This window comes from Sesamum indicum, linkage group LG3 (assembly GCF_026168435.1).
Source record: "Sesamum indicum cultivar Baizhima isolate 11 linkage group LG3, ASM2616843v1, whole genome shotgun sequence".
NCBI classification, from domain to species: domain Eukaryota; kingdom Viridiplantae; phylum Streptophyta; class Magnoliopsida; order Lamiales; family Pedaliaceae; genus Sesamum; species Sesamum indicum.
In genome coordinates this window covers 24,198,424-24,224,590 of record NC_142659.1, presented here as the reverse complement: position 1 = coordinate 24,224,590, position 26,167 = coordinate 24,198,424, and the positions used below count along the sequence as shown (strand labels likewise).

Below are 26,167 nucleotides of genomic sequence, written 5' to 3'. Positions count from 1 at the left end.
TTTTAAGTTTAGCACCTTTAAATTGATTGAATTAAATTATTGAGTTTCACTTAATTAATTGACTAGATAATTAACATCTGTACCGACCTTCGCAGAAGGTAACTCAAAGAAAAAGCTTTATATTACATACAAACAAAGCAACATTAACTGATCCCATAAGTTGATGAAACCTGTGTTCCACCACGAGGCAACAATAAGACCATTTTCAGTAACAACCATAATATTCATAAAGAATGTTTTGGCTACTTGAATCCTCTTAACCCAAGCAGTTTTATGTTTTAATAATCTCATAGATCCCAAAATATCATCACATCCTCGAGCTTTAGAACAAGTTGACATATCACACCCACTATAATGCACAATGTCTTTTACTCCTAACAAATGAAAAAGGGATGCGAGTTTCCGACTTTAAACATTGTGAAGACCATCGCGTAGTTGAAGGTGGAAAAACTTTACTTTTATCTCCTGCCTTGGGACATATGGAGCAAACCTCAGCCCATGTGCAAGGAGGTCCAAACCCCAGTATGAATCAAAATCCTCATATGCACTAGCTCTTCCCATAGGAAGCCCCGAACATCTGTACAATAGTGCACTTCGTGACCATGACAGGAACCCAGAGGATTGGACGAACATATGCCTGCATGAAAACCAGCTGCATGCAATGAGAGAGAAACTTAAGATCGTATTGTCATTATCTAATTGCTTAATGTATATCAGAGAATGGTTTTTCATTTCAATCTCATCAATAGTATACTAAGTCTGTTTGAATCACAAATGCTGACTTACCTCCATAAGCTCCATAATTCTCTTGGCCAGCCTATAGAAAAATATGAACTTCTTTCACTACCACGAATGGCAGTGCCACTGGCACATGAAACTGTTGCTTGATCTTGTGTGTACACAAATGAACACTATTTTGCTTGCAGCAAACTTGAATCAACCTTTTGTCAAGCCAAAGTTCTTAGTCCTGGTACAAGCATGGCTCTTTAGTAAATTGAGACATGCAATTATGGACCTTACCATGTCTTCTGAAGACCTGAGGCAGAGGACCTCAATGCAGAATGGTTATGCCGAAAAAGGAGCTTCTTTTCATGACTAGCAGGGTAAACAAGCCACAAACCCATGCACAAAAACTCATACCTAAAAGCAAACATGCTTAGGCAGAAACACTTCTATTGTTTTGGCACCACAACTGCTAACTTCAGATTACCAAGCTGACACAATCTTGCCGGATTTTTGTATATTGTGATCCTTGCCATATTGTTATCTGCTAAAACTACATGAGCAATGCTGAAAGATTCACCTTTTTCAACTGCAAATTGCCACTCTCTCATTGATATAAGAAACCAATTCTTTCTTGTAGATTTGGTTGCTTTAACTTCAATATATTCCCTACTATCATCATCACCTCCTAAGGTAATATCATAAGGCAACCCAGTCTCATTAATTTCATTGACCCATTTAACAAACACCTCACCTACTTTACCCTGGAAATATTTGAAGGCTACAAGTTCCCCCAGTCTCCCTGTAAGCAATGCCTGTTGTGCGAAATCCTCATCTCTGTCACTACAATTTGATGGAACAACATTCTTGCTATCTGGTGCGACAAAATGAACAGAATCAAGCACTACATTCGTGCTAGAAGCAACCAAGTTTCTTAGAATAGACTGGGATTGTGGAATCTCCTCCTCAACTGAAACTACTCCATGAGTGATTGCTGAAGGATCAACCTCAATATTAAATTCACTGTTGATTTCAATTGTAGATATATCAGTTTGCCCAAGATTTTGTTCTGCAATATTGCTGACTCCAGGTTTTCTTGAACCAAAGGCACCAACAGAGTTGAACCCAGGTGCAGTTTTCCAATCAACAGGTGGCCAGTTTGAGTTAATGCCAGATCGCTTCTTGAACATGGCAGAGTTCTGTTCCTCAACTTTTACAGCAAGACCATTTTCTAGCTGTGTACCATCGTTCTCCATTGATGAAGAGAAAGATTGAAGAGACCAGTTAGATTCCTCAGCAGGCAGTTGTGGCACCTTCTGGCTGTTCAAAATGAAAAACTCTATTTGCTCCTCAGTTGCACCTGACTCGGCCATGGTTGTAATCATGTGAAGAAAATTCGCGAAGTGCAATTCAGGAGTCCCATTATATAGTAAACTGGAGAACTCTAAGAATATTGAGTGTGGATCAGAATCTCGACTGCAATATAAGATGTTGTCCTGCAGAGAGAGTGACAGAAATGAAGGTCACTGACCAAACTAACATCAATAAGCGTCTTATGAATAGGATTTTATAAGCATTGAGTACCTGGAGAAGGCAATTACACTCGTGTCTTTTCTTCGATGTAATCTCACATTTCTTTATAACATTCCGATAGAACAACTTTTCAACAACAACAATCTTCAGACGTGTAAGATTCTCAAAACCAGACTGCTTGAGCTGAAAATATTTATCGGGACATGCATTATGGATGTAGCGCTGAGCATAAGGAAGAACCCAACTCACTAGGGAAAATATGAAGCTACAGTCTGCTGGTCCATAATAAATTGCCTCACGAGTTACAATCTGCCAAAAAGTGGACACAGCAGTTGCTAAGAACACATTTCTAGGTAATAGTCCACAATTGATTGATTTAATAGACTAGACCAATTTATTTCAATTTACTTAGTGACTTGCAAGCAAACAGTAACAGGTGAAAGAGCTGAGGAAGTACTCACTGCATGCAAATAGTCACTGATTAGAAACTTACAAAGGCCCATTACAAAATAATCATAGGGCTGCAAAGTATTCAAGTTTAAATTAATACCTTCCAAAATTGATTCAATAGAGTTAAAAGATCGTTGCAAAAATGAATTAATGTTGCAAATAAGTCACGCTCAAATCCAAGGTTTAAAAGTTTCAGGCTCGTGTCCAACATCAAACAAAAGCCTTCCAAGGTTTTTGGTCATTTGTGCCTAAAAATTTGTATTAGTTTGAATCTTGTTCTTATCTATTTCAAATATTTACATATAGTAGCACTTAAATGGGAAGGATTTAGAACAACTACTATTGGCTGGCAAAATGCATAAAAAACCAAAATACCTCAAGTATAGTTATCTTTGCACCATCTCTTTAAAGTTAATATTTTAGTAATAATTTTTATTCATGCATATTTAAGGTTATTTATTTTATCATTTATTTTATTAGTTATTCAATTCATCTTCCTTCTCTTCAAATAAAAGCACATTAAATTATGCTGTCTGCATCAATTTCAAGTCTTCTTTGTTTATTGTATTATTTATAGTACAACAAAAATAAAGTATAATGTCCAGTCTTTATTTCCTATATAATGAGAGAATCTACTATGCTGTAAAATAATCATAAAATAAGAAATAAGTTACCGTTTCCAATATTCTTATTAATAATAATATTACTATTGCTCTAACATCATTACAAGGCTTTCGTCACATAACATTAAAAGCATGATAAATAAAACACAAAAACTCAAAATCCTTCAAAAAGCTAGCACCAACTTGATTTCAAGCACAACGCAAGCCTAACCAAGCCAGCTCACCGGGCATGTAAGCTGGCTCAACTCATTTGAACCAAATAGAAAGAAATGGACAAAAAAAAAGAAAAAGGCATCTAAAAATTGAAAACGAAGACAATACATATGTTTACATAATTTGAAGTACCACTACGTGGCACAAGATAAGATGCAAAATATAGAATGCAATAGTAGTCACTGTAAAATGTATGAAACGAGTTCAATTTAATGAGACCACAAAATGCATGCACAATATCAGTGTCTGGGAGTGAATAGGAAAATGGATATGACAAGGTGAATTGGTAGAGCACCATCAAAATAAAACAAAATAAAATTGGGAAAAAGGATCCTCTCTTATGTGGCATGGGAAATATTTACATTATAAATGCAATTGAACAGAAAACAATACTTTCTAAAGAAAATGGGGTGTCACAGAATTTATTGAAATTCAAGATCTAGTGATATGTGATTTATTAGGAAATAAATTTATATAAAATTACCAAAGCATTTAGAGGAATCTCTTATATAAAATCACCAAAGCATTTAGCATTCTAAATGTCTAGAGAATGTGTCCTATATCCTATCTGATACTATGTTAAAAGTATAAATAACTCTAAAAGTTTCTTTGATCTCTTGGTATGACTAGATTAACCTTAAAATGTACTAATTTTAATGGTACAATGTAAAACAATATATATTAGCTCCCATTAATTACTTTTCATATTTACGAGTTCCAATAACTACTCGTCATATTCATTATTTTTTATATTCATTAACTTCCAATTAATTATAATGTATATTCATTTCCCACCAACTATTTTTCATTTTATATGCACAATATCTTTTGAAACATACCCTTATAGTAGAAAATGAAATAGTAAGAAATAATCAGAGAAATTGGAAGGGGGTACCAATAGCTTATATCTCCAACTCAATTTTTAGTTTAGTATTATAAGAGCATGAATATCTGTTTAAACTTTTACTATCCCTCAATAATGTTATTCTAAATGGTACTTACATAGGTTAATATTATCATAAATTTTATGTTATTTTATTACTTCAACATATTTAATTAAAATTCATTTTGTGATAAAATTCTACAAATTCATTGGACTATATAATTCTTTGATAGAATGACTAAATTCCTACTATCTTAAATGCATCTCTTGATGCATGCATATGCATTGTATATCCTTAATAAAAAATATACACATTTGCAAGGAATTGTCACTTGGCATAAAATCATAAAAAAGATACACCTTTCTTTTTTTTTTTTTTTGCATTCTTACCTTTTATTGTGATCTATATATTTACTTAAGTCACCCATACAACAAAGAGGCATTAAAATATGTTGGATTATTTGATCAAGATATACTAATAGATAAAGATTAATTATTCATAAAGTTAAAAAAATCTTGAAATAACTGTAATAATGGAGAACTACATAGCATGGGTGATCCTCATTAGATATTATCTTCATAAATTCAAAAAACATAATAACATGCTTACATGCATATTATTCCCCTCAAACATAATCATAAATTTAAAAATATTAATATTCTTTGTAAAGATACATAATTATACCTACAAAAAAACATATTTATAGCTACAAAAAAACATAAAATTTATTAGTGAAAAATTAACTAAAAAATATTAACAAGCAGGATCAAGAATATTCTAAAAAGAAGTATAAATATAAACCAACTTATATAAAAGGAGTACTTTTATATCTATAATAATACAAGTGCATACAAAGGAATATGAACGAAATTAAGTAATCAAATTAATATTCATAAAATATAAATAAATAGAATTAAGGTCAAGGGATTGAATTAAGTAAAATGTACAACATATTCTCTTAAATGACTTTAAACTTATTATAGAATACGTACATTATATACGAGTTGAAGTAGTACATAGAGATATAAACAAATTAGGCTCAGAGTGATAAAAGTAATTTATTTACTAAAAATATGCAGAAATGGGGATTAAGTAGAAATATTATAAAATAATGCTACAAATTTTAAAAATCCAATAACTAAAATAATAAAACTAAGAAAACATATTGATAAAATTTGACCACTACCTGGCACAAGAAGCAAAATTATAAAATGTATCGGTGGTCATTATGAAATGCATGAAATGAATTCAATTTAATGAGACCAAAAAATACATGCATAATATAAGTGTCAAGAAGTGAATTAGAACGACAGACATATAGCCATTCTGAAACGCATGAAATGAATTTAATTTATAGGAGCAGATAATATATGCATAATATAAAGTCCAAGTGTTACTTAGAACAATGGACATTATGATTGGTAGAACACTAAAAATACAAAAAAGGAAAGAAAAATGAAATTGTAGGAAAGAACCCTATCCCAGCAGCATCGGAAATTTTTAAATTGCAAAACAATTAAACACGAGATAATATTAAAGAAAATAGTAATTTCTATTACGAAAAAAATGATGTTTCTGGAAACTTATGAAAATGCACTACCTAATCAAATATGATTTAGTAGTAAACAAATTAATATTAGAAACACTAGAGATTTAGAGAAACCTTTTATGGTTCCAAATGGTTAGAGAATAATGATAAATATATCGAAAAAAATAATAAAGGAAATAGTCATATTGGATAAAATTAGGGCTGCCGATCGAATGAATTCCTATTCAATTTGGCCATGTGCATCATTATACACATAAGACTCTGAAGAATATATCTCCATAACATGCTATACCATGTTCAAATGGTTAGAGAATCATGGTATATGTATCGAGAAAATAAAGGAAATAGTCATACTGGATAAAATAAAGGCCACCAATCGAACAAATTCCTCTTCAATTTGATCATGTGTATCATTATACGCATAAGACTATGAAGAATATATCTCCATAACATGCTATCCCAATAACAGAAATTTACTCCATAAACATAGAAAATGATAAAAACATGACAGATTTTAAGGTAAAGTGATTGAATTAGGTAATAAATATGATGTATTCTCTTAAATAAATAATCTATTTAAAGAATACATGTCTGATATTAGTTCCACATAGAGATATAAACAAAAAGTTTGACTGGACTCACAAACGTAATTTTATTTATCAAAAATATACAGAAATGGAATTTTGAGTAGAAATTTTTTTATGTAAACCTATAGAAGTAAAAGTCTAATATTAAAATAATAAACCCCAAACTTAAAAATTGATCAAATATAAGTGTATTTGTAAGTCGGTTTTTCTAAGTATTTTTAAAAATAGAACTTGAATCAGAATTTATAAATAGGAAGATGAAAAAGTATATAAATCACTAATGTCAAGTTAGACAAGAAATGAATTAAATGTATTGCTATAACACATAATAATTTAATGGTCAGATTCAGGTCATTGGCAACTTACAAAATCTGAAACATGTATTTAACAAAGTAGCAAATCAAAAAGATAAGGAAAATGCAAGAAAAAAAATGACAGTCAGTTGATCAGCACATAACATACAAAATTATCCTTTATCCAACAATGAATAATTGCTTATAATATAGCTCACTTTTATTATTGTTTTAGAATCTTAATATTGTTTACTCAACACAGCAATTTAAAGGAGTTATATTTATAATAGCACAACATAATATGAAAACATCAACTCATCAAGAGACATCATATATAACTTTAAACTCTAGTATGAACATTAAAAATGTATAAGAAGCAGGATAAATGTGCACATGGAAATACATGATAATGAATTAGTAATATGACATAAAGTAAAGATTAGGTAAACTTTAACACAAAAGCTGTTAGCTATTTATGGAAGAAACTAACCAGAATTGATATGCTACCAACACAAAAGGTACTTGTCCAATGTCATAGTCCACAAATAGCAGAAAAGGCGAACATAACTTAAAACTTCTCTTTGATGCATTACAACATGATAAGTTCACATATACAAGTTCAACCTTGAGGATAGTATTCTTCTCTTCTTGAAACATGTAAAACTAAAAGTTACCAACATAAATATGCGTGTGGAAACATATGTCACCAAATTCAGGATTTATGTACAGCGTATTCGCACACATTTGAATAGTCAAGACTTATCTTATGAAGAGAGGAGCAGCAAATTAGACATAACAATTTGAACTACATGTTACCAGAGTAGACAGATGTTCATACAGCAAAATATAGATTATTTCGACCACAGCAACTTAGGGTGTTCTGTTCAGGCAAGCAAGTACCAACTTGAGATGCATAGGCCAAAAGGACAAAGGTGTATCTAGTGAAAAATGAGGTCTCGTTATGGAGAAAATTTCTGTAGCCAAATATCAATTCATGTCTCCATATTATCACGCAACAATAAATCAAGGGAACAAACTTGTATGCAGACCACACTAATATGTACATGTACGTATGTTCGTTATGCGTATGATATAGAGAGAATGGGCAGCAAGAAAAGCAGAAAGAGAACCTCAGAGAGGGCAGGAATTCCTAGTCTTTGCATTATCATCGAGACCTTTGCCGGGAGCATCTGATTTTCTGCATCAGCGGATTCCCCAAAACACAGGAAGTCAACACCATCAAGGTGTCTGAATTCCCTTCCTAAATTATCATCATCACACCAACAGATTAGACCAAATGATGCGTGTAAAGAAACCCATTTATCTTGTCTAGTAGGAAGCACAGTGTAGTCCTTTTTCAGGAGACTTTCTTTCAGGTACGCAACATCTTCACAACTCATTAACCCAGATTTCAGTGCGTCATCCCACATCAAGAACACATCAAACACCTATAATACAGGTCAGACAAAAATCAAACTAACTCTCTAAGTAATAAACTGATAATCAGTATACAAAGCAAGAATATAGTTCAACTCATGAATAGTTTACCCTCTTTGCTGCCTGATGAGGTAATGTGATAGTGGATAACTGCAGCAAAATCTCCAGGTAGCTGCATAAAGGAGGACCTTTGTTGACTCCACACTCGTCCACAAAAAATTCATGAAGGTTTGGGTACAAGTTATACAACATTATTTTTCTGTTGCGACTACTTGCCATGCTTGCAGGATTAATTGGCTTTACCCGATCAACTGATCCAATATTGTCATGCCAATAAACTTCCTGAGGCGATAAAAGTGCACCAGGTACAATATCACCATCTGAATAGCCAGATGTATTTGGAACAAATATGAAAGGTCCTGCACGTAATTCCTCTATGATTGTCTTCTTTGAAAGAGTCATTCCCTTCCACAGGAATGCGTAGAAGTTGGACATTTGTGATACACTGGAAAGACAAAGGAAATACCACTCAAATTAGTGAGATGTAAAAGCAAAAAGTAAATGACCAACACAAATAAATCCAAGAAACCACTATTAGCACAAAATATACAGTTTATCACTCCAAATAATAGAAACTCAGCTAAGCAAAGAGTCCAAGAAAGTAACTCAAAGTACCTTTAACACTTGAAAAACTATACCATCATGTCATTGAGCCCCAATCCAAACAGGAATAGGTGACTTATAGTCCAATTATGTCCAACAACCAACAATATAACTTTCCTAATTTCGCATAATAAAGTCCGTGTAACTATTATCTGCTTTCAAGATTAGGTTTCATCTTATCAGCCTTTCTCACAGTACAATGAATAAGCCTTAGAAAAATATGCTAGATAACTTTTTAAGAATAAACAAAATCAATACTTTCATCCTATCACATTCCTAGTTATGTGTAGATCCTGAATTTGAAGTAGTCTCGACAAATGCATAAAGCTATAGCATACACAGGTTGGAGGCCAGCAATTTTAGTCGAGGGGGTGGATTTTTATTTTCAAAGTATATAAGTTTTTTCCTGCTGCAATTTTTCCTTCTAAGTCAGTAATTATTAAAGCACAAACGCAAATGTAAATGTTATTCAAACAAGAAAAAGCTTCTAAAATAAATGATATATATCATATTTACATAACAATTAGAACAAGAAAAAGCTTCTAAACAAATTAGCATAAACAAAAGGCAAATCACAAGTTAGAAAAGCAGAACTTGGAGCAACTCTCACAGCTTCCTCGCAGTCTTGTTGGTCATTATTAAACGTACTATATGCTTATACAAAAGAACCATTCTTCGAAACAAATACATAAGCAGCTGTATACATATAGAAGATTAACTAACGAAAAACCGACTTGTGAAATTTACTTCAAATTGAAAAAAATAAATAAAATAAGTCCAAAGAACTACTTTTAATATTCTCATGTTTTTATGCAGTCATGTACCATAGGGTAACAATGAGAAGTATAGGATAATGGGAAACCAGTCAAGAAAAAGAGATTGAGAAAGTGTAAATGGGAACAGTATTTTGGGAATGAACTTCTTACCTACTTTAATTGTGAATACTCTCATTATTATGTAATGTATCGAGATATAAATAATATATATATATGTGTATATTTCTTTAGAATTTACAGAAAATTATAATTACCATGTCAAACATCAAATTTCCGATCAAGTAACCCACCAAAACTAGGTCAACAATTTAAGCCTGATTTCATTGCCGTAACCAAATGAAATCATATCTATGTCATGAAAAATACAACATGCACAATTTCGCAGAAAAAAAAATTAATAAAATCTCAAACTATTAGAAACTAAGGTACGATCAAACAGAACTTAAACAATAATTATAAAAAGTATGCTTGGAGAAAAGAAATCATAATAAAAATTTTAAAGGCTGTAGTAGTTTATTATAACAAGTTCGACCGCCTAAACATTTTCAGAGAGATAAAATGTAAATGAATTCTAAGGCCTTTTTTATTTGAATGGGAAAGAACAAAGATGGCTAGACAGGTCTGAGGGGCAGAAAATTTGACCGAAAAGTTTGATGAAAGGACAGGGCACGACATACATATTATGGCCCAATCGAGGAGCAATTTAAGATAAGACGGACAAGAAAAGTAACTAAGTCATTTCCAAAGAAAGAATCAATGATACTAAGAAAGAAATAACTCATTTCTGATGTTTCCTGGCTAGAGGAAGTTCTAACAGTTACTAATCTCAACAAATCAAGTATGGTTACCCAGAAATAATACCTAGCCCTGAGAGGAGCTTCACATCTTCTCCAAAGTCTAAGAACGGATAGAGCATCGTCAAGTGTAACTTGAGTTTTTAAACTAAGATTGGCTAGCAACTTTTCACTTTTCACCTGTTGCAAACAGAAAGAATATAAATAGTTCCACCAAAAGCACATCTGATATATACATGCGTCTGGCATATCCCAATATAAAAAGTACAATCAATAGCTACACCCCGTCCTATTGTGATAACTTTGATATGCAAAGTCTAAAATCAACTGATTATCAAGTGAAGAATACTCAAGGGAGATTTTTCTATGTAAAAACACGGATGGGCAAGTAATAAGATTAATATCCACTGTTTTTTTCTCATAATTATCTCAAGGGCATCAACGAGCAAAATGACAGCAATAGGATAAGGCTGAAAGTACTATAGTAAAATTTTCCTAGGCGGAAACAAAAGCCAAAATCTTCGCCATCACATCTTGTGTTGAAAGGAAGTTGTTTATGTAAGTAATATATCAACAGTTGGACATCCTGAAAGGACTGTAGCACTCCCCTTCATAACAGGAGAATTATATTTGTAAAAAGGCTTAGCTGATTAGCTGGCGTACTTTGAAGTAATGATTTTTAAGGAAATGAACTGTATAAGCTCTTATAGCTACAAGAAGAAAAAGAAGTAAAACATGAATCTTAATGTGACAAAGCAAAAACCCTGACACATCCCTTGAATGATTAGAAGTCCAAAGATATTACAATCAGACTAGCCTTGGAATATTCACCAGAAAAAACACTACTAACCTTCGGAACAGTATAAGGGGCACTAACGCCGAGAACTGAGTTTACTGTCACACAATCATGGAACAAATCTTTAGGATAATGAAGTTTGTTGTTGATATTTGAAACCATCCATGGGAAATCTTGAAGGTTGCTTATAAATGATGATTTGAATGGTTTGGATTCCCCAGAGGAATCAACGCAATCACCAGTAACCTTATCGCTGAAATGGTCATCCCACAATCTATCAAGAATGTCACAGAGGATTTTGGACTTTTCAACATCACCTCTTGAAGATATCCAAGACAAGAAGTGAAACAGCTCTTCAGATTTCCAATTTTTAACAACTGAATCACTGGACATGATGTCTTTGTTACACACTATATCCTTGGAATTAACAAGTGGAATATCAGGAACACTTATGTCAACTTGAACTACTTGAACAAAGTCAGTTACTCCTATTTCCTGGAAAAAATTCCTCCACTTCAACACTCCACCAGACACAGATTTGGTGATTGGATGCTTCACATAGGCACTGTCTATTTCATGCCATTTCATATCAAGGCCACTGATTAGCTTATTTACATCAACAGGATTTCCATACTCCCGGCTAAAATGGATAGGCACCTCATTAGATCGTTTGTAGCCATAATTTGTTAGAATTAGAGCCTTCTCATGCAACTCTACAATAAGACCACCCCTTTCTATGCTACAGGTAGCACAACTTGATTGTAAGTGGAACATTGCAAAGGCAAGGTACTCTGTCATTAGTTCTTCCTTCCCCACTGTATTTTTATCATCAGATATGGCTGGTAAGATGTGCACCTTTACAATGTCGTGAACTGCTAAGCGCTGGACACCAACTTTATAAAGCATCTTTATAACATTCTCTACAATAGTTGTGTCAGAGCATGAGCTCTCGATGGAGGCAGCTGCAGCCAAAAGGTTGGGACTCACAATTCGCAGTTTACTATACAACTTTGGGAAAGCTTTGAGAAGATATTCCTCATTGATACCCTGGCCTACCACCTCAGTATGCAACCAAACTGTGCCCTGATCCAGTGAGCCATATGTACCATCTGAAAGAGGGATAAATGGAGTTTTCTGAAGGTCAAATATCAAATCAGATTCAGTCCCGAAACTTAGGGACATTTGAATAAAAGATTGGGATGACATAACATAAAAAGTGCTAAGCCAAGAAGATAACCAACTCAAGCCCATTGACTTTAAACCATTATCTGTACGGCACAGTGAAGACATAACCCTAAGTAAAATTTTTGGTCCATAATCCTCCACACCCAGAGACTTTGCTAATGAATCTGAGAGAAGTATGTCTTTATTCAGGAACCCAAGGCCAAGATGCTCGTGAAGCAAACTATCAGGTAATAGGGAACGAGTTTGCTCAGTCCAATTTCTCAGTACTCTGCAAGGAGGAACCCATTCTTTTTCATCACCTTCAAGAATTAAACAGTTTGACATGCGTAATTTAGAAATTACCATTCGTGGTAGGCTAGAGAAAAATCCATGCACTTCACCAACAAGAGGAACAAAACTCATAAATGCTGTAATAGCTTTTCCCTGACTTCCCCTATAACAAGGAAGATCACAAAACGACCTCTCAGCACTAACGAACAAATTAGGATATTCTGACAGTAACCACTGGTTCCATGGACTATTGCCATCAACTTCTTCCCTTGATGAAGGCAAAACAAAATCACCTTGGAGAATAAATTTAAGGCCATACTTCCGCAGAGGAAGAAATGCAAAAACAGGCTGTTGGTCCAGTATTGGGACATATCCTCCTTCACTTGTCTCCTGTAACGTAAATGCTATAGAAATTTCTGTTGTTTGCACATCAGAACGAATTATGTCTGCCTTTAATTTCTGGGATACCACAAACCAAGTCATTTTCTCATTACCAAGGGCAACCTCTACTAATCCATCACCTAGAACTTCTTTCCTCATAACAATCAGTGAATCATCAAGTATGTTTCTAAACTCAATACAACGAAGACGATGCAGAAACAGAAGGAGAGATGGATGAAGATCCATGAACATGGATAAAATGTTGTTCATCGCAAGCCCTTCTGACAAGTTCGATCTAAAAGGGAGCATGATACATGTCTTCCAATAGTTCTGATCCATGCTTCCAGCATCTGCAGATGCCAACCTGGTATACAAGTCAATATCACAGGGGGGAACCACTGTCGGCAGAACAAAACCAATCTGGCCTTCGGTTATATCAAATTTAATATGAAAGCCATTGGAGTGTATTTCTGGAGCATCAGTAACCTGGGGGCAAGAAAAAAATAGGATTATTTCATTCTGACAACTGAGAGTAGATGGAAATTGATTAATCCACCAATGATATGTAGATGGATCTAAATACCACTCCAGCAGAAAATTCTGCTGACAGTTTATATGGTATTAACATGGGATGTGGCTTCACATGCACATGGACTGATTTAGATTAACAAATGTAGCTCTTCAAAATGGCTTCAAGTAGCTCTACCAGACATCCTCACCAAGTCTAGTGTAATCTCTATTCCTGTCCTTTTTTCTAAATCTTGAAGCTTTAACTATTAGTAACCCAGAACTATTATGTTAGAGCACAGGCTTCCAGAAAGTTCCAGGAAAACATTAAAGGAGAAATTCATGCACATATAAAAGCTCACAGGAAAACAAGATCTTGTCTTGGAAGTACTTTTACATTAACAATGACATGGTCTGAAGAAATTAAATCCATAACATGTAAGAAATTATTACAATATCCTGTGACTCCTTCCTTGCACGGAAGAAATAGACCAGAAGCAAATGTCAGTGATTTTTTTCCTTCTGTTGACAGTTGTATGACGTTTTTGAACCATCTTATTAAGTAAGCCATGCAGAAAGAAGACTTGCAAAACAACAGAAATGCCTTTTAATGGTACCCGGAATACTGATTTGAAGCCAATGCCTTTCTTCCCAATGTATCCAGCTTTATGACCCTTTTTTGTTGAATTTCCAACATCACAAAGTGCTCTGATGTTACTCGCTGAAAAACCTTGCTCGTTGTTTAGCACAATAATGCCTTTCTCATGAAGAATGAATATTAGAGTGGGTTCCACATCTCCAGGGTAGATATTATCATCAGCATTTTGAACCTATAGGAAAATGCCAGAAACAAAAGTGTAAAGAACAATAATACGTACTGCATTTGACAATTGCAAACACAAAGAATGATATCACATGCCAATATGCATGTAAAGATGGGGATAGTCAAAATATATTCCCAAATACATTAAATAGCTACTGTATGTCATCCATTCAGCCACTGCGTAAACATATAATATCCTCCACTTATGACACAATCCCTGTCCCACAACCTGAAAAGTCTAACTTCTTTTAGGGATGTTCTGGCTCTGCCCCGTTTCCTAAATGTAGATTTATTTTCCTGAGGTACCCTCATTAAAACCAATGACGTGAATACTGCTAATTTTCAACCATACCTTTAAGGTTGAAACTGTAAAACTATGTTTTTCAAGTCTCATGTAGTGATGTAGAACTCTCTGCCAATTGAGTTTAGGACTTTCAAACCCAGGAGGAACAACTGTTAAAGCCACATACAAGGATACTTCCATGACTAAATGTCCAACCAGCACAAATGCCAATGTAATGCAATTTAGCCATACGAAAACTCAAACATAGATTCTAACTTTAACTATGGAAGGGAATCAACAGAGCAAGCCAGCCACCAAAGAGATCTGCTTCACACAACAGTGCAAGGAAGCACACTACAGGCACTTTAACAGTCAACAAAATTGCACATAATTTAAGTATACTGTATATTCTATATGCACCAAAGAATTAGTAACACCTGATTTGTTAAAAGTGTGGCTTCTAAAGAAAAATGAGTGTGGGGGCAAATTTATGTAAGTAATATTATTGTCCTTTGGAAAAAAAGATTAAAGTTACGCTAGGTAGAATATGTAAAGACATGCATAAGCACATGTATGAGATGATCAGAAAAACAAAAAAATAAGGCAGGAGTGCCTAAGACACAAAATAAGATCTAATATTTGTTTTATTATGAACTTAACTAGCAGTTATTATTGAAAGATTAGTTATTTAAAGAAAAATTCTTCTGTTAATCATCTCTTTACATCACACAAAATGATCGAACTAGCAGGCCCTCACAGATAAATAAAGCTACTATAGCCATCAGGAAAACATTCTATACCGCATACATAAATATAACTCTCAGAAAATAGTCGAACAGAGTAAAAAGAGAATGTAGCACAAATGTGAAATACAAGAGTGTTCTGCAGATAATCCACATAGAGAAGCTTAGCATCTTTTAAGGGGTTGCTTCATTCTTCACAACAAAGTTCTTAAATTCACGCTAGAACAAAGTTTCTAGGCATGAGGATATGCATACCAGCTCTAGAAGAAAATGTGAATCCTGAGAATACAACTCCTGTGAAAGACAATGGAGTGCCCTACCCAATCGAGCATGCTGCTTCTCCAACATTCTAATTTCAGTAGCTGAAAGACTTTGATCTAGACCAAATTCTTGTTGCCGAATAGATTCAATAACTTTGGCTGGATCATTATCAATATGATTATCAACAACTGACAATCGTTCTGAATTGGCAACCCGACCATCAGCTGAATCAGCTCCACCACTGACCAGCTTAACTTTGAGATCATGACGATCTACACCACAAGAGACCAACATTTCACCTGAAGAAGAAGGATCCTTGTATGGTTCACCTTGCCCAATCACTGATCCCTTATTGGACCGACAATTAACCACATCTAAGCATGAAGATCCAGGAGAAAATTCAGTCATCGGAGAGGAACAAAAGGAATAGTAATCATGAACCCAATCCATTATTCCAAGAGACATCCCCACTTCATGAAGCATGACACGTTCTATTTGCGTACATTCGGCCAATATAACTGAAGGAACATCATTTACATGAGATTGCAACCCAGCAATCAATACATCTGCAGCGAAACTGCAAAATTCAATTGGCAGATAACTCAAACAATCAAGTGTAAACCTCGACATAACTGTAGCGGCTTTATTGAGTATACTCAAGTTGTTGCGTAACTTGCACCTTAAATTGCTAGATGCGCTTTTGCCAACTATGTTCTGATCATAGGATGGCTTCCCATGCTTGTACAGATTCTTATCGTAATCTAATTCCATCTCCAAATAATTATTAATAATCACTTCGAAGGCTTGTCGTGCATGACACTTTAGAAGTGATAGAGGAACATTCTGCTCACCACCATATAATGCATACAAAGATAGTAGTGCCACTGCTGTTTCAAAAGAAGATCCTTCAATGAAAACTTTCAAAAATGAATCTAGGGTAGCAGAATGGTCCAAACGGATTACTTTCCCACCCTTGGTCACCAAACACAGCAACTCCTTTGTATTGACTTCCTTCAACAACCACTCCACCATTGAACCAAGAGAAGGAGCAAACAAGATATCCCAGTGCGACCAAAAGTTCAAGTCAGTTAACATAGGAGCTTTAAGTAAGACCTCAATGGCATCCTTGGTCGTAACTGGAGCAATTATTCCTTCTCTAGTTATCATGTTACTACCAAACCCACTAGTTTCTACTTTTTTCTCATCTTGAGCCAACATATCACCCACATAGTTCAATTTTAACAATGGTGCAGAAAACAAAACAGAGTTTGATGTTAAACTGCATCTTTTTTCTTGTAAAAGATCTGGAAAATTAGGCATATGTTCACTGTTCACTACTTTAAAGCAAACTAAAGGAAACTGTCTTGCCAGCAACTGAGAAATATTTCGCATGTTCATAGTTTCATTTCCCCCCAAACTATTTAAAGCTTGTGATAGTAACACATCCAACTCAATCGGCAGCAAATGTGCCTCCAAAGAAACATTTTCAGATATGTCTCCGATTATGCAGCATTGCAATGCATGAGGCAGAAGGTGCATATATTTCTCTAGGAACATAACATAATCTCCATAACCGAGCAATTCAAACTTGTTAGTGGAATATTGTTCAATTAGCCAATACTCGCATTTACAAAGCTTCCTCAAGAAACAAAATCTGTTTCCCCGGGACGGACTTTTACTGCTCAAGATGTAATCCTCAAAATATTCAGAGATTTTCTTTGCAATATCTTCAGCTGTGACATCTACAGAAATAAAGACATAAACTGAGAGAAGAACAGCATATCAACCAGCACCATCAAACATGACGCGTAGAGCAGCAAAATGCATCAGAATTTTAGATTTAACAAAGTCTCTGAAAAGCTACCAAATAACATACGAATAAGGATACTAGAATAACACTTGAAACCCAAAATTCACAAGCTATTTATTAGACCTGATTCACTATAGCATGCTTTTTGGAGCTTAAGAAATATAAGTTAACTTTAAGATTAAGCAAACAGGGTTTTAGGTCATAGGTAGAGCTAACTCAACAACTCAATAGAACATGTGTCGACATCAGTCCTACTAAAGTTTAAGGCTGCATAGAATGGCATTCTAAGGTGACACCATTTGAACTGGAATTTTCTTTCTCTTCAAATTAGAAATATACAGCAAAAACATTATTGCTGTCTGTTCATCTTTCTGTCAATTTGAACATTAGCTAACCTGCAATCATGTCTAATTCATAAATAAAGCTAAATGCACTCAAGGAGAGGACGCGGTCACAAAAAGCCACAAAATCATAAAATACTTCAAGAAATCAGTTAGGTCACTGAACCAGAATGGCTCACCATGTTTATTTGTGACAAAATTTGGCGGTGAAACAACATCCTCCTTAGCTAGTTCAACATCAATGCTTATGTAATCAGCTGAACCCTCAAATGGTTTGCCGTCCATCCCTTGTTGGCTGCAAGCTTGGAATGTGTCATACAAATTATCCCACACTCCAAATTTCATATATGTCACCTGTAACAACCAGATGCTAGTTAGCCAGAGATATTTTCGCAACAGTAAACCTTACACAAGCAAGATAAAGTGGTGCAGCATGACAAGAAGCTGTGGGCTTATTCTGGTAGCTATTGCAAAACAAGCTGACACCGTTAAGATGTAGTTTTCAAGAGTGAAGATTTAGTGCTAGGAGCCTAGGACCCACTGTAATAGTTATGTATGGAACTTGAAGAATGCATAGGGAAGATTCACATCATTGATTCTTGTTCAAAAGATAAACGGATATGTGTGACTTCACAAATATTACTATCAGATTGCTTCTGCATCCAATAATCCAATAAGTTTCAATTTCATTTTTCATTAGTTTTCATTACATTTCACCTTCCATCTTCTTTTCCTGATCTGGCAAGAGTGCAAGCAGCAACATGGATGTCACAGTCAGCCACCCCTCTCACCTGACACATCATTACACCATCTCCCTCTTTTGTGCCGCTTGTTCTTTCTCTCAATTGACCATAGAAGCTTCCCAAATTGGTTTTGGCAGAAAGGTGGTGCTAGCCTGGCGGAGGCGTGGGGTCCGTCAAGTGGTGCAAGTTAGAGGAAAGATGGTGACAGAAACTGTGACAGTGATGGCTAGAGGGAAAGGGGAAAAGAAGCAGGGACAGGGCCAGAGTGGAGAAGAACACAGGATGATGGAGGCAGCCAGGAAGCAGAAAAGAAAAGGTGGAAGCATGCTGATGGGAAGAGGTAGAATTCAGGAAGGAGAAGGTGAAGGTGAAGGTGGAGGTGGAGGTGGAGGTGGAGGGACAGCAGCAGTGGGGTAATGGAGAGAAAGGAAAAGAAGGCCAATGACAATGAGAGAAAGGAGGAGCAGATAATGGAGGCAGCTTGTGTGAAGGGAAGAGAGGAAGAATGGGGAAGAAAGGAGACGGCCGGAAGCAATAGAGATTAAAGGTGCATGGTGCAAAGGTATTGTAAATCCTTCCACAGCCCATCGTGCATGTGCATATTTGCATAAACAATTTATATTTTACCATTAGTATCATTACCAAAATCAACATGTTCAAGATTAGGTTTTTGGTTTTTAGCCAAAAGTTTCAAGAAAAAAGCATAATAAAAAATTTAGCAAGAAAAATTACAAATTTATTTATTTAGCTCATTATTTTATATAATAGCGAGAATGTTGAGTTATGACATTAATAACAATAAATCAACCATAATAGTAATCAACAATTTACTAAAGTTTCAAGAAAAACAAAAACACAAAAAGAAGAGGAGAAATACTGCCTTAGACGGGGGGAAAAAGTCTAGGACAAATTGAGATTTCTTTCTTCAGCTTTTTTTTTCTTTTCTAAAAAAATTCTATAAGCAGCAAAGCCCTGCCCAGCCTTTTTAAGGCTGAGCTTCAACCAGGAGCTCATGGTGCCCAGAAAAAGGCACCATTTTTTTTAAAATGGAGGTGGACAAGATTGCGCCACTTCGCACACCATTTACAACTGGCTGGTGGCAGCATGAATGAAGGGGGGATAGATAGGAAGAAATAGGCATCGGTAGCAGGGACATAGGAAGGTGGATAGTTGGCTAAACGGCTGTTCATAAATAGGCAAAGAAAGTAGAAGAATAGATGAAGGAGAAGAAATGCATAAGCAGGTCCGCGGAGGTCCCTATACAGGAAAAGTGAAAGTGGTTATGGGTTTTTAGAATATCTTCATACATGCTTTGCAGGAAGGGGAGCTATCCGGAGTTAAGGCTTTAAGAACAAAGCCCAGCAGAACAACTACTACAAAAACGGGACACAAAGGGCTAATGGACTCTCTGAAAGTGGGCTAAAGATCAGATTTAACTTGGGAATAGAAAATAAACAAGCCACAGCATATTCGTACCAGCCATTTAAACAAAAGTACCAAAAGTCAAAAAATGATACAGAATTAGAATGGGATGACAATGCTGCTAAATTTGCCAAGAAGATGTCACACCAAAATAGAAGTAAAGTTCAGTCTTAGCTCAAAGAAAGAAGTTCAAAGAACTACACCTATATGCGATCTAATCAAACCAAGTCTATAGTAGTACTCTACATGTTTCCTTGTCCTAGTGTGACCCCTATCTTACCTAGTGCTTAACCTACTTTTTCATAAATTTTTAACATCATTATATGTTGAAGCAGCACCATGTAGATTCTGCTTATGCTGCAGTCATATCAATTGCTCAAGTGCAAGTTCATTTCATGTTTCTCCTAATATGTATTTTAACCTCAAGGCAAGACAACACAAATTTCATATGAAGGAGCTTCAGTGCAAATAATAGGATGACATACCCTCATTAATAAGACATAAGAGTAGTGTGGTCTAGTGGAAATCAATTATTCATCATTAGCTAAATCATGTAGGAGTTCACACAGCATGAAGCCAAAAGTGTCTAATTTCTACAGTTCCCCAAACTTGTATTCAAGTATCCACGTAGGATTAGAAATCCAGGTACACTGCATAACCAAGTCAATATTCCCTTTGAGAGTATTCAAAACAATACCTGTATGATTTTATCTTCTGAAACAAATTCCCAGGACTTCAAGGACTTCATATCCTGAACTTCATCTTATGCTTAATCACTAACTATATTAAAGAATAAAACCCAAGGAGAATAGAAGGGATGTCGAACTAGTTTTTTCCTTTCAAAATAATTCATAGTCTCCCTTTCTTCCCGTCACCTATTTTAACAACTCAGGTATCAAATTATAAGAGGGATGTTTTCCAACTAACTGTCTAGATACCAAGCAGAACAGTAGAGATAATTTCCATATTCTACTAAGCATTTCATTTTGATGATTTACAACATCACAATGTTTAAAAAGCCTCCTTCTCAAAAGAGTTCTACCTCTCATAATTCGTGCAAGGCCCCTGAACATCATTTACCATTGAGGTTGTAAAGAACCAAAAGACAAAGGCTGCTCTCCATTTTTAAAATAATTTTATTACAGATTTTCCTCTCCAGCATTTTCTATGCTGCCAATGTGAGTTCAACTGTTCAAGAAGACTAGCAACCGAGCCTTGTCCAACATCAAATCATGCAAGAGTGAGCCTAGAACTCCTCTGATCAATTAAAACAACAAATCATGATGGTCCAACACTATCACAATCACCAAATGAGGAAAAGAGACCTACAACAAATTTGTAAAGAGACACTCTTCAAACACAGTGAATTGTTTAATGAGCCAAACCATGTCCGGGATATAATATAAACAAAGTCTGCCAAGCATTTAGAGCTCAAAGTCTTGAACAATGGAATTTAAACAGCCATATACTTACAGCAGCATAGAGCAATCCAACGAACGGGTATGAGGTGAACATTTCTTTCACTTTCCTCTTTTTTCTTGTATTGTAAAACTGAAGCATCCTTTCAAGAACCTAATGTAGAAGGGAAGACAAATATAAGTCTGATATCTAAATTGTGAAATTCAAAGAATTTAAAATACGGCCTCAAAAAGTCATGGTTGAGAGTTAGTGGTAACATCATCTCTTTAATGTGCGCTTTCCAAAAGATCAAGAAACTGGAGATTTATTTTTGAATGTCCACAAAAGGAAATAGAAGCAATAGATTTGCGGGAGATGGGGTATAATTCACTCAGCAACCTAAAGCTTAAAATGAATATATGACTAATGATGGTTCGCCAAACTCATCACTCCAATAAGTTAAAAGCTCATGCATATGGAGGTCATTGTTAAACTCTTCAATACCCATGTTTGAAGTCAAAATACTACCTCATCTGCATTATTCCCTTGGCATGCCTCCTTCCAATTTGTAAAAAACACCTTTAATGATTCAGTGGAAAGTGGATCACCAGTTATACCCTGATTGTTATGGCGCTTATGCTTGAGATCTACATCAAACTTGTCCCTTTTAGGCAGCTTGCGAGGCACAGAATTGCCAGAGCTCACACTCTCATATCTCCTCTTTCCTCGAGAAAGCTCATTATCTCCATTGCACCTTACACCACCACCAGGCACGCAAGGGCTGGACGCTACATCACTTTTCAATCCCAACCTTGTCATTTCTTCAGTTGCTGACGGGTAAGGGCAGCTACTGACACGGTCTTTAACATTTAGCTGTGACAAACTGCAGTTGCTGTTGCTCTCTGTATTCTTCTCGTCCTGATTATCTTCATAGTCATGAGCTTCACTGTCATCATCCTCTGAACTTGATGATATGAATCTTATGTGTTTGCCACAAAATTGGGTATTTTCCGACGAGAAAGACTTCATGCGCTGAGATATTGCAGTAAAATGGTCATCCATCTCCTTTTTTTGTGCAGAAAAGGGAGGAGGATTCTTTTTCCTTTTACTAGATTTCACTCTCATTTTCTGGTAACATTTTTCAAGTACTCTATCTTCCAATTGCCTCGCCTCTTTTATATGATTAACATATAATCTGGACATAAGAAGCATAACTGATTCAGAAAATAACAAGAAGACTGGTACTCATAAAATCAATTGAACCATGTCCCATAAATACTAAGGGAGGATCTGCACAATAGCTTTTCATAGAAGGCCAACTACCACAAGGGGAAATAACAGTCATATGCCTTGTATCACATTTCAATTGATACAGGAGAATGATACAGAGGAAGCAATTAGGCACCAGCAGGAGTAGTCGACACCCAGTAATCCTAATTCATATCTCTATCTCCAGACCAGATGACAGGAACTTAAAGAAAAGGATGAGCAGAATGAGGAACTTCTAACAATCAGCGAGATGGTTTGATAATTGTTGGAAGAAAGAGCTGAATTCAACTAATAGCTTTGCTTGTTAGTCAGTTGTATTGAACTTCTATGCAATATGAATAGCACACAATAGCTAGATTACTGAAAATAAAAGAGGGGTTTGCACATCATTGATGCACTTCAACAAAAACACTCAACTTGCAAAACGCTTTCGTAAACTCAACCATAGTAGTCCACTTTACAGCTTTAAGTGCAAGATCCATTCAAAATGCCAGACATCCATGCATCACAAGGAGGAAACAAAACCACATTTTGATTCATGTTTCCTTTCATTATAGAGATAAACACTCTCCAACCTATGGAGCAAAAGGAAAAGAGAAATTTGCACAGCAAGCATGAAATACAGGATGAGCAAGGAATAGTGAGGTTTGAGGACATGACTTCACAAGTACCAATGAAGGTTGAATAGCTTCATGGTTAAAAACTTCGTACCTAACTTCCACTGTCATGCTTTACTTTGAAGCTGACATGAAAAAAGCAATCTAAATATGGTCACCTAGAACATATTTCTGGCAACCACCAATATCCAATACTTTTTAACATTAACTCCATATTTTACCCATGAATCAACTCGTAACAATATCTTTTGGGGCATACTGCCCAATGGCATAATTCATTCAAATTATTAGGAAAAGAAATTAGTTTATCTGATTCAAGCACCACTATGCAACAACTTCAGATAACACGTGTATGAAAATGTAGGAATCCATTGCCAAATTACAAAGTTCCCCTAAGTTACAATCATATATAATACCTTAGTACGTAAAACTGTTTTAACATATAATACATACTGAGATTTTCGATCAGCCAAAAAAGATGACATACCCAAAGTTCTGGACACGTACACAAAGCTTTTCCCAGCCACTGATAGATTGCTTCTTGGAAATAAAATCCAGAAAGGTATCAACCTTAACCTCTTTCTTTTTGTGACTATCAATGAACTCGCACAGGTAAGAAATTATATCTTCAGTTCTTATTCTGCACACTTCTGTCATATCAGAAGTCACAGAAAAATAATGAATAGCAAGTGGGTGCCGTACCAAGGGACCCAATTCAAGCTCTTCAAATCGTTCAACGCCCTCGTTCTCACATATTGCCCCTTCCAAGTCATATAATGAAGTAATTCTTCTAACCGCAACAAAGCAGTGGATGAAGGCATTGATCTTCAAAGAATAAAGAAAAATGGAAACAAAAATCAAATCATGAGTTTCATACATCCGGAAACATGAAACTAAAGACATGAAATTCCTGCAAGTAGCATTAAATAACAAAAGGTCTCAATACTTCATGCTTGTGCTTGAAAAAATAAATGAAAAAAGAGTTTTAACTCAAATTGTTTAGGAAACAATTGGTAATTAGATGGGAACTCATTGGCTAAATCTACTGTTGTGATGCTCTGCTCACTGATATGCAACCTATTCCTTAAGCGCAGAAAGAATTTTCACAACTTATTCATCATTGGAAGGTGAGAAACCAATAACTCATCATCTTTTAACCACCATATGAAGTCATAAACTGCCTAATTACTTAGCATCTATGTCAATTCTATAAAAATCAATAAAACAGTAAAGTGGACAAAAAAATAGTTACTGCACTGCAACTACTCCCTTATATAAGGATGATCCACCAGACAACCATAAAAATTAGCTCATCTCTTTTCATTTCCATTTCTAATGAAGCAAGGGAGACTACTAACTCAAAAATTTATGTGTCGAGAACAACAGCGCGTCATCACCTTAATTAACCAAAAAGTTACACCTTCATTTGTTCCAACATCAGGGACCTTCATAATTTTCACAAACGGCCATCTAAATATTTCAACAAAATAAAATAAAACATCAAACAACAAAAGCTGAAAACTCCACACCTTTCCTTCGGTAGCCAAGAGACGATTCAGCGAAGGCACTTGCTGTATTTGGATCCCCAAACTCTCCCAAGACTCCGCTTTCACCATCAACAAAGCTGCCTGCGAAACTTTCCACGCAGAGACATTCTCATTAGACGCCAAAAGGTCGGCCCGAGCTCTCATCACCGCCTTATCGAGTTTTTCAACCATCTCATTTTGCACCTTAATTTGCTGCGGATATTTGCTGTTGATATTACCATTAGGCCTAGGAGTTTGAAAGTTATTATTGTCGGAGTTCAGTTGAACAGGGAAACTACTGGTAGGGAACTGTTGTTGAAGTTGGGCGAAGCTGTTAAGGTTTTGGACAAAGGGGTTAAGGTGAGACAAGAAATTGGGATTTTGTTGCAGAAGGAAAAGATTGGGGTTTGGGAAGAGATTCGGGTTCAGATGAATTTGTTGCTGTTGTGGCGGTTGCGCAGCCCCGCGGCCGCCGCCGCCAGAGCGGAAGGGCGGTGGCTGTCCGTACATTAGAAAGAAAGAAGAAAAGAGTTTGATTTGGTATCGGAGGGAGAGGAGAGGAGGCGGGCCGAAAACTATACATATATAGTGTCCAATAAATCTGTTAAATTACAATTTGACCCCCAAATAGTGGCTTTTGTTTCTCAATTAACCCAAGCAATAGCGGCTTCATAGCCGCCCCCATTTGGTAATTATCTTTTCCTTTTTCAGAACGTTCACAATGTTTGCATGTATTCGTAGTGTTTGGTCTCATTTTTTGCCTATCTCTGAAATGGGCTAAAACATGGATAATATTTGTCTTAATTTATTTTGAAAGTTTTTGTGGTGTTTTAAAATATTTTAAAATAGTGACTCATTTATTTTTTATCAAAATAAGTCTACATTAATTATAAGCCCTACAACTAAAAAAATTATATACATATTCATATATATATATATAAATATATATAAAAGAGACATGATTGATAATGAACAGTAGTTTTTGTTTTTCACTAAACAATATCAAGTATATAATATTATTTTATTGATTAATTTTTGTTGTAATATTTATCTATCTATAATATTTATTGAACCCTGCGCTTGCTGCAAATTTGTACAGGAAGAATAAGTTGTACGAAATAATACATTCTCCCTTCTTCACCATGAAAGCAAAGTTTTTCTGCCTGCTTTTCAAAACTTTTTTCTTAGATAATTTTGAACTCGATATTTCCAACACATAATTATTTATCACTATTTTTTCTCTCTCTAATTCCACAAAACACTCATA

At 35.3% G+C, this 26,167-nt stretch overlaps 1 protein-coding gene across 5 annotated transcripts; it reads right to left on the bottom strand.

The window, feature by feature from the left end:
- Window positions 1–99: 99 nt before the first annotated feature.
- NOV (Histidine kinase-, DNA gyrase B-, and HSP90-like ATPase family protein) lies at window positions 100–25,463 on the bottom strand. 5 transcript variants are annotated; one of them, XM_011075479.3, is made up of 14 exons: window positions 24,904–25,463; window positions 23,862–24,199; window positions 22,017–22,683; window positions 21,564–21,662; window positions 18,105–18,279; window positions 15,769–17,516; window positions 14,282–14,494; window positions 11,376–13,643; window positions 10,593–10,705; window positions 8,404–8,797; window positions 7,986–8,303; window positions 2,308–2,565; window positions 787–2,219; window positions 100–652 (listed from the first exon to the last, which is right to left on the bottom strand). In XM_011075479.3, the coding sequence occupies exons 1-13, from the start codon at window positions 25,408–25,410 to the stop codon at window positions 1,173–1,175; spliced, it is 8,145 nt and encodes a 2,714-aa protein (XP_011073781.1). In that variant the 5' UTR covers window positions 25,411–25,463; the 3' UTR covers window positions 100–652; window positions 787–1,172. The 5 variants fall into 5 exon arrangements, with proteins under 5 accessions (XP_011073781.1, XP_011073779.1, XP_088734466.1 ...); XM_011075477.3 differs by having other exon boundaries at window positions 100–637; XM_088878340.1 differs by lacking the exon at window positions 23,862–24,199 and having other exon boundaries at window positions 100–637; window positions 24,904–25,040.
- Between the last annotated feature and the right edge of the window lie 704 nt (window positions 25,464–26,167).